At 63.4% G+C, this 9,405-nt stretch overlaps 1 protein-coding gene across 7 annotated transcripts in view; it reads right to left on the bottom strand.

Annotated features, from left to right (window-relative positions):
* Positions 1–5,147: 5,147 nt before the first annotated feature.
* SAMD14 (sterile alpha motif domain containing 14) overlaps positions 5,148–9,405 on the bottom strand; it is a 36,739-nt gene continuing 32,481 nt past the window's right edge. For 6 of the 7 annotated variants that reach the window (XM_073325568.1, XM_073325572.1, XM_073325567.1 and 3 more), the window contains 5 exons: positions 8,857–8,931; positions 8,083–8,242; positions 7,484–7,603; positions 6,491–6,646; positions 5,148–6,021 (listed from right to left, as the gene is read on the bottom strand). In XM_073325568.1, the coding sequence (XP_073181669.1) occupies positions 5,857–6,021; positions 6,491–6,646; positions 7,484–7,603; positions 8,083–8,242; positions 8,857–8,931 (676 nt within the window). In that variant the 3' untranslated portion in view covers positions 5,148–5,856. The remainder of the gene's footprint in view (positions 6,022–6,490; positions 6,647–7,483; positions 7,604–8,082; positions 8,243–8,856; positions 8,932–9,405) is intronic. The other variant, XM_073325573.1, reaches the window with a different exon arrangement.

The raw sequence follows: 9,405 nt of genomic DNA, 5'->3' as shown, positions 1-9,405 counted from the left end.
TTTCAAATATCTGTAAGTTAAGTAGTCTTTCACACTGGATGGAGCACTGAACTGGGCAGCAGGAGGCCTGGGTTCTATTCGCAGCACTGCTGGGTGAGCTCGGGCAAATCATATCGCTGCCCCGTGCCTCAGTTTCCCCTCCCACCTTATCTGTGTTTATTTAGATTGTAAGCTCTTCAGAGCAGGGTCTATGCAGCTCCCAGCACAATGGGACCTCAATGCTGCTGTAGTATAATACTACTAGGACTCCTGGGTCCCCAGCTCAGCCACTGACTTGCTGTGTGACCACGGGTAAGTCACTGGCCCGATCTCTGCCTCAGTTTACCATCAGTATGACGACACTCAGCTTCCCATAGTGCTTTGAGATCCCCTGGCCCAAGGGACCTTTTTCCTAGCAAGCATGGAACGATATTCCCAAGGGGGCACTGGGCGTCGCTGGCAGAGCTGGGAATGGAACCCAGGAGTCCTGCTTCCCCGAGCGGCACCATGCAGGCTATGGCCGCATGCTGCTCTCTGCAGGGCATTGACCTGTAGGACAGATTTCCCTGTCTGCTTGGTCCTGGGCTATGTGGCTCTGCAGAGCGCTCCAGGGCCTTGTTTATCCTGCTGCTGCAGGGTCCCACACAGGCACCTCTGCTTCTGGCAACCCCTTGGCTGGGCCCAAGCAGCCGGGTGGGAGGGGAAAGAGCCGAGGCCTGAATCCGGAGCAGCAGAGAGCACGGATTCCCTTGCCCAGCGCGCAGCTGCCGTGTTGATGCAAAGCTGCGGGGAGCTGACTCTGCCTTTCAAACCCTGGAAACCACCTCCTCTGTGCCCTTGGGAGGACTCCCGCCCAGCTGAGCGGGAGGGGAAACCCCAGGAGCCGGGAGGTGGCATGTACTGTGTGAGCAGTCACCCAATGGCAGAGCGGGAGGGAGGGCTGGCAGGTTCTGTGTCTGCAGACCTAGTGACTCCTGGATCCCCAAGTTGGGAGCAGGGCCGTGTACAAGCCAGCTGCTCTGCATCCTCTCCCCATTGGCCTCCCTGGACCCAGCTTCCTTGGGGAGAAGGGCTCTCTCCCCCCCAACGCCTCGCTCCGCAGATCACCGCAGCGGGTGACCTTCAGTCCAGGGGTTGACCATAGAGCAGCGGGCGCCCGGCCCTAAAACGAGGCTGCAGGTTCCCAGGTCGGGTTTCACCTGGGGCCCCTTCTTGGCAGCCGGGCGGTTGAGCGCAGCCTCGGGCTTACCAGCCGGCGGGAGGGGAGGGGTGTGGGGGGAGCAAAGGTGAGCCCCGTCCATGGGACCAGCTCCGTTGGCTGTGGCAGGTTTCCCTTCACTCCTGTGGGGCCCTGATATGCACGGGGGCCTGCCTCCCCCACCCCGTACCCAGCATGTGAGGGTTTTATTACTAGGCTAGCGTGGGTGCAGTTATACCAGCCTCAAAGTGCCCCATTCCAGTATTGCGGCGTCCCTGCCATGTGTACCAGGCTAAAGCACCTTTACGGCACTGGATCAGCACCACCCTGTCTGGGGGGGGGGGACAGGGGGGAGCAAATTGCTGTAATGAAAGTTGTACAGTTAAAGAGGCCCAGCTTGTGTGTAGCGCAGCCCTGAGGGAATGCCTTGGGCGGGGGGGGATTGGATCTGGGGCTCTCCCCTTCTCTTGAGGGGCTGGGGAAATGCCCCCAGCCACTGCTCTTGCTGGTGGGAAGGGCGTTGCAACCTAAGGGTGCCTTTATTTTAACTAAAAGACTTAAAATCCCCTTTACAGCCCCGGCTGAGCGGGGTGGCCCCTGCTGCCCCCCGGCAGAACGGAGCGGCTGAGTCTGGGGTGGGGGCCCGCAGTGTCTCTCTCTCTCTCTCACACACACACACACACCCCCCTGGTGTTAGGGATGGAGGTTACAGCAGGGTGAGAATGCAGCCTTGAGTCACCGCCCTAAGAAGGGAAAAAGCAGCTGGCAGTCCCCACCCCCGCGCGGGTCTGGAGCGGCGCCCACTAGGCCAAAGGCTGCTTATTGCTAAACCGGGGCGTGGGCCCGGCTGCGATCTCCAGGCAGAGTTTCCTAAAATAAGTGGGGCATTGTGCTCCTGAGCTGGGAGAGCCCGGCACCGGGCACGGGGGCTTGCAAGGGACCACGGCTGCCCCTGCAGAGGGCCAGCCATGGTGGGGGGCAGTTCAAAGGATCCAGTCCAGCTTGGGGCTTTTGGCGACTGAGATGAGGTACGAACAACAGATCGTGGTGTTTCAGGGGAGCAGAACCGTAGCTCCCCAGTGAGTAACACTGCCCCGGCCTGTGCACGGGATTTAAGGACCGGGGTGGGTTTAATAAACATGACCACCACCCCCCCCGCCTCCGCACCCCCACCGCTGTCAGAGGGTTTTCAGCCCCAGAAGGCCCATTACAGCATCTCCAGCCTGCACTGCTGTGTCTCACAGGCGGGCATGACTGCTCCCCTGCCGGCCTCTGTTTTAAGCCAAAGGCTTCAGGTAGCCCAAAGCTTTTCACTGCTCAGGTGCTGAACACGCCCCTCTGGCAAACATTAGCCCCCTTTGCCAGCAAGGGCACCGCGGGCTCCGAAAAGGGACGGCTGCGCAGCCGGGGTGGGGTCGTGAAAAGAACCCAGGAGTCCTGATTTCTAGAACACACCCCCTGCCCCCGTCCCCTTGGCTCTGACCGGTAGACCACACTCCTGCCCAGGGCCAGGAATAGAACCAGGTGTCCTGCCGCCCCACACCCCTGCCCCTGTTCTTACCCGGGCTCTTGGACCCCAGCACGAGGCTGCAGGGTTGGGGGCGGGGGTCACCACTGCCTGCATTCCCCCCAGCAACCCTTCTTCTGTTTAACGGGCACTGACTGCCCCTTCGGGCTGCGTGTGTGCAGCACCCAGCACAATGGGGAGCCGGGCCCTGTCTGGCGGGGGGGGGGCCTGCACCCTACGCACCCCCAGGTAGATCCTAATTACATGGCTTCAGAGGGGCCTGTGTTTTCGCTCAGCCTTGCTGAGCGCGCCCCGCCCTCTCGTGGCGGGTGTGGGGTCCTGCAGGCCCCCCTGCTAGGCCGAGAGACCAGCTTGCTTTAAAGTCACTGGTCCATGAGTATTTTAGCTCGGTGGACTTGGCCCTGGCGATGGGGGGGTGGGGGGGGCTGCTATTGAAATGCAGCCAGGCCACTGCAGCGCTGATGCCCCCCCCCGCCCCCATCCCTGGCCCTGCTTCCTCCTTACCCACCTGCCCCAGGGTACCGGAGGCTGCTGTAAGCCCCGCTTCCCCTCTGGCTCCCCTCGCCCTGGCCGCGCCAGCCCCCAGGGGAGACACGGCGGCCACCCAGAGCAGGAGGCTGCAGGGCCGGGTCAAGGCCCGCGGCTGGTTCCTGCAACCCCCTCAGGGTGCACGGGAGAGGGGCTCCTGCTCTCCCTCCACCCCCGGCCCGTGTGCTGCAGCCGGCAGCCTGGCCCAGCCCTTGGGACCCCCCCCCTGCACCTTTGTGCCTGGGGGAAGGGCCACCCCAAAGTAGGGCTGCTGGTGTCGCTCCCAGAGCGGTGGCCTCTGGGTGCTGGGAAATGATGCTACCCATTGACACACACACACACCCCCACCCATGGGGTGGGCACATCTGCCTTAGCCCCTGTCCTTGCAGGGCTGAATTACCTCCCTCCCCACACACCATTAGTTAAGCACCTGGACAAACGCCCCCCACCCCAGGGCTCAAGGGCACCCCCTCCCCACCCAGCTGGGCAGCTCAGGAGTGCCCCGCTTGCTCCAGCCAGAATGAAACCCCCACCCCACCCTCTTCTGTAATCGCAGCTCATGGCCACAGCACAGTGGGAGGGGTGCGTGGGCCCCCAGGGCCAACCCATCCACACATCCTGGCGGGGGCTGCCCTTCCCAGCCCCCCCCGCCACCTCCAGGGAGACGGAGGGGCCTGGCCCACTGCATGGGATTAAGCAGGGTTTGTGGGGTGGGATCTGGCCCTTTGCAACCTCCATGCTGGCAGCAGGGCCCTTCGCCCTGGGGTGGGGATGCTGAATGGCCCCCAGCCATGGCAGCGGACTACCTAGCCTGGTGGGGGGAGCTGAATATTAGACTTCTTTGTGCCCCCGTCCCCGAAGGGCCAGGTCACACACAGCTCCATCCCCCTCCAGGGGCTTTGCTGTCTGCGTGGGAGGGGTGGGAGCCGGCTGGCACAGTGCAACTGTCTTAGGCACTCCCCCTCCCTCCGAGCAGCCCCTCTGCCCCTGCAATGGAGCCTCCGGCTACCCCTTCACCATCACAGCCACCAGCTGCTCCTTCTTCTCAGTGTCAAGGGCCTGCCTGCTCCCCCCTCTGGCATCTCTCCTTCTCCACCGCCTCAGATCAGCCCAGCCTCCGGCGCCCACCAGCGGAACTGTCAAACCAGCCCCTTGCTGCCCCCCGGTTCGGGTGGCACGTCCCATCGGCAGCCACAACGCTGCATCATTCCCCGCCTTAAAATTCCCCTGGGCACTCACAAGGGTCAGGCTCCTGGTGCCCTGAGACCAATGCCTGGCCTGCTGCCCACGGCTGACTTACACTGCCCGGTCTCTGTGCACCTCTTGTCTTCCACTGCGCCAGGCAGCGCCTCAGGGCGGGGACCATGGTTTGGTTCTGGTACCGCAAGCAGCAAAGGTTAGGGGCTGACATGCCACGGCTGCCCTATTGCAGGAGTTCTGCTCCCTTAGCTGGAGGGGTTGGGAGGTGCCGTGCATTAACAAAGAAGTCCTTTCTCCTCAAGGTGAGGTAGGCATTGGAGTTACTAGAGGCAAGGGAGGAAATAACAGTAATTCAACGAGCCTGACTAAAAATCCCTTCTCAACCACCCGGGCTTCAGAGGCCTGGCTCCCGCTAGTTCTCCACCCTCCTCGTGCTTTGACTGGACCCCAGTGTTCCCACGAGCAGAGCAGAAGCAGGGAGAAGCAACCCCTAGGGGTGGAGGATGCTCCTGCCCCTGAGAATCCAGCCTCACCCACTTCCTCCCCGCACTCTTCAGCCGCCCTAGAGAAGCAAACAAGGGCCTAATTTGCTTCCCAGGGCAGATCGCCCCTCCAGGCCCCTCCCCGCCCCATTCCCAGCCCCCAGCCTGTGGAACGTGGCGGGGGGTGGGGGGGGGAGGCGATGTTGCGTAGCGCAAAGCAGACCCCAGGGGGGCTGGTTGCAATCGGTTTTATTTCCTTCGTGGTTTCTCCCTGGGTCGGTGTCTGTGCTCTCGGAGTACATTGGCCGGGCCCTGCTAGTCCGGGCTGTGTCGATCCTGGCCCCTGGAGGGTGCCCGGGGCCCCTGAGCACAACCCAGGATTGCTTGTGGGTGGGGGGGAGGGGTAATGCCATGCACTATCTTCATCCTGCGGGCCTGTTGGGGCCGAGCCGTCGTTTTCGGGAGTGAGTGGGGAGCAGCAGTGGTGCTAATGGAAATGGGGCCGGTGAGGTAGGACAGCCGATCAGCATGGAGCAGGAAGGCGCCTTGGTGACTGGAACCGATCGGGAGCAGACGGAGGTCAGCGGCGAAGCTGGGAAGGGGAAGCCGCGCCAGCTGCGGCCCACGGGCGGGTGCCAACCGCTAGCCAGCTGTGGGGCCAGGCCCAGTAGTGCCAGGAGCCCCGTGCGTGGCGGAGAGGAGGGGCAGAGTGGGGGAGGGGTTTGCTTGTCTACTGGGGCCAGCAGGGATCCAGGAGGCCGCTGGAAGGTCCGGGCTCCATGGTGGTGCTGCCCCGAGCCAAAGACTGGCACCTAGGCTAATCCCCTGTTGGGTCCGGTGTCTCTCCCGGTCCATGTGCCCCTGATTCCCCCTCGCCTGGGCGGGGGGCGGTCTCCTTCTGTCCCTCCCCGCGCCGGGAGCCGTGTGCCAACTCGCCCTCCCTAACTCCTCCATTGCTGCTCCTGCTCTTTCTTCTTCTGTTTCTGCTTCTCCCTCTGCTTCTCCACCTTCTCCTGGGCTTTCCGCTCCTTCTCCACCGCCACGCTCAGGTCCTTCAGCTTCCGCTTCAGCAGGGCCCGGTCAGTGGAGCTGCCGACGCCCAGGGCCTGGAGGAGGCAACGGGGAGGGTGTGCCTCATGGTCACAACCACGGCCCTTCCCACCCCCACCCGCCTGGACAGCAGCACCCGGCTGGGGAGAGACGGGCTCCAGGGGAGGGTGCCGGGGGCTCCTGAATGGGACGGCTACCGAAGGGGGAAATGGATGAACTCCGCCCCCAGCCCCTGCGTCGAGTAGCCCGGTGGGATGCGCGGCTGGCCCGTCTAGCTCAGTATCCGTTGGGCCATCAGGGCCCCCAGTCCAGCATCCCCCCCTCCCGCCCCAGTGCATCAGGCCAGGAGCCTCTGGATCAATCCATCCCCCAGGACATCAAAGGGATTGGTCCACCTTGCTGGGGCAAGGCAATGCCTCCCCAAGACCCCCGGCGGGAGGCACCGCTGCAAGGCGCAAGGGCCGACCCCGGAACCCCACTCGCAGTAGGACCCAGCAGCCGCGGGGCAGGCCCCCCCACCCCTACCTTCAGCTTGGCTCCATCCAGGTGCAGCAGCTGCTGGCCGTCCACCTCGCGGGCCACGAACTCGCCCACGTACTGCTCCAGGTTCAGGCTCTCCAGCCACTGGCCCACTTGCTGGCTGCTCCAGCTGGTGGCGGTGCTGAGGGGCTCCTCCAGGAACTGCAGGGGGCAGAAAGGGGGGGGGAGGGGTGAGCACCCCCACCCCGCTCCATCGGGGCGCCCCAGCAGGGAGCCTTCAGAAGTTCCTCCCAGCCCTCCTTCCTGGGCCCACTTTCTAATCCCTGAAAATGGAACACCTCTGCCCCGCCCCTTCCCCATGAGGCCCCACCCCTGCCCCACCCCTTCCCCTGAGGCCCCGCCCCATGCCCCGCCTGTTCCCCCCGCCCCCCCCCGCGTTGCTCGCTGTCCACCCCCTCCCCCGTCGCTCACTCCCACATCTCCCAGGACTCACCTGCGGCCTGCAGAGCTGGGCTGGGAGGAACTGACCCGGAGCCTGCCCAGGCTGGGCACAGCCGGGCCTGGCAGGGGTCAGTCCCTGGAGTGAGGGGCTGGAATGGGGAAATCGGGGCACGGTGGGGAGGGGGATCCCCAGAGTGAGGGGCTGGGGAAATTGAGGCACAGCTGGGGGGTTCCCCGGAGCGAGGGGCTGGAGTGGGGAAATTGAGGCACAGTGGGGGGGGGGTTCCTCGGAGCGAAGGCCTGGAGTGGGGAAATCGGGGCACAGTTGGGTGGGGGTTTCCCCAGAGCGAAGGGCTGGAGTGGGGAAATTGGGGCACAGGCATGTAAGGCATGATGCGGGGGGCAGGCTCTGCAACTCCATGGGGCCCACGGACGGAGTCACCCCAGCCCTGGGGCCCAGGAGGGGAGCGGTGAAAGCCCCCCTGGCCTCTCGTTGTTGGACTTGGCCAACTGGCTCCTCCAGGCTGGTTCTGGCAACGGGAGGGCGGGGGCCCCTCCGTGCTGCCCCCCCCCACTCCGCCGCCCCCGCGGGCTCACCTCGTCGGAGGACTGGGACAGGGTGTGGTAGGGGTAGGAGCATTTCATCTCACTGGCGCCTCTGCTCAGTGTCTTGGGGCTGCTGCTGGGCGGGGTGCAGTCGTCGCTCAGGGTGGATTCCTGCCCGCGGGGAAAGGCCACGGCGTGAGTCGGGTTCCCCCCTCCGCAATGCAAAACACCCGGCACCCTCCTCCCCGAAGGCAACTCCACAACCCCCCGCAACAGCCACGTACAGCCTCTAGGGAGAACACGGGGAGGCAAGATGGATAACGTCATTTTCTCACTTACACTGCGGCCCTGGGACCCCTGCAGCATCTGTAGCTGGGCCCAGAAACTTTGACCGTTGGCTAGCCCAGCGCATGGTGAGAATAATGCAAATCTTTACACCCATGTACAAAATACTCAGCAGGTGAAATTATTCTTCTGGCCACTGGCAAATCCATTAAAAAAACCAGCCAAGCTGGTCAAATACCCCGGCCCTACAGGGGGGTTGGCCCCACCCCCAGGGCAGCGCTGCACCTGGCCCTACAAGGGCTCAGCCCCATCCCAGGGCAGCATTGCTCCTGGCCCTATAGGGTGAGGTGGGGATGGGTACTGACCTGGGAGGCAGATTTCTTGGGGCTTAAGCCCTCCCTCTTGGGCGAGCGGGTCGGGGAGACGGTGCTGCCGGATGAGGCCGAGCCCTTCCCACTGTCCGTGAACCAGGAGAAGGGCATGAACGGGGACACGGATGAGCGGCTGGAGCCCTCCACCAGCTCCCTGGGGAATGAGCCGGCAGTCGGGTTAGCACCCTCGCTCCCCTCGGCCCACCATGGGGGCCACGCTCCCCGGAGCATCCGAGCCTCCAGACATGGCCAGACTCCACCCCACTGAACAGACCCGCAGCAGGACCCAGCCCGGGTCTGGATCTACCCAGGGCACCCAGACCATCCCCACAGTCCTCTATCTCCCTGCTTCCTTCATCTCGCCTCTGCCAGTCTCTTCTCTCTCCGTCTGGAGCGTAGCTAGTGCTCTCCGTCCATCTCCTTATGGCTCTGTGCACCCCAGCTCCATCACTGACAGTGAACCCATTATCCCATCTGCACCTCACTCTCACTCTCCCTCTCCGGGTCTCAGCTGCACCCGGACTCTTAACAAGTCACCCGGGTCTTTGGAGACCAGGCTGAGCTCCTTGATCTCCAGGGCAGAGGGGTGGGTGCTCTCCTCGGGAGGGCCGAGTGCCCCCTGGCTATAGAAAAGCCAAGTGGGTGAATGGGACACACTGAGAAAGGTGGGGTGGGCAGGGGTGGAGGTGATCGTGGGGTTCAGGGAGATGTTGCTTGGCTGTGGCTTGTGAGACTCTCAGAATTTGGGGGAGGCTGGCAGCTCCCCACCTGCTGCCCATGGACAACCGGTTGCTCCCCTTCTCTTTCCTGCTTTTGCTGGAAGAGGCTCGTCTCAGGGTCACCCTGCAGCAGAGAGAGAGGAGGCTTGTTAGAGGTGTGATGGGGGGTAGGGGCGCCTATGGGCTGGGGAGAGATGGGCACCAGGCACTAGGAAACAACATGGGGGGCAGATCAGAGGAGGGTGAGGACAGGGCAGCAGGATGAAAAGAAAAATTCAGACATACAGCATAGAATCTATCCATCCAAACCCCATATACACCCCTCTATCCGTCCATTCATCCATCCCATATAAACCCCTCTATCCATCCGTCTGTCCTCCCCACACCTCTATCGATCCATCCAAACCCCATACACACACCCCTATCCATCTGTCTGTCCGTCCATCCCCACACCTCTATCCATCCATCCCCATACACACACCCCTAGCCATCCATCTGTCTGTCCCCCCCCCCACACCCCTCTAGCCATCCATCCCCATACACACCCATCTATCTATCTATTCCCATACACACCCCTCTATCCATCCTTCCTCATACA

This window comes from Lepidochelys kempii, chromosome 27 (assembly GCF_965140265.1).
Source record: "Lepidochelys kempii isolate rLepKem1 chromosome 27, rLepKem1.hap2, whole genome shotgun sequence".
NCBI lineage: Eukaryota > Metazoa > Chordata > Testudines > Cheloniidae > Lepidochelys > Lepidochelys kempii.
This window is presented reverse-complemented; position numbering and strand designations above follow the sequence as displayed.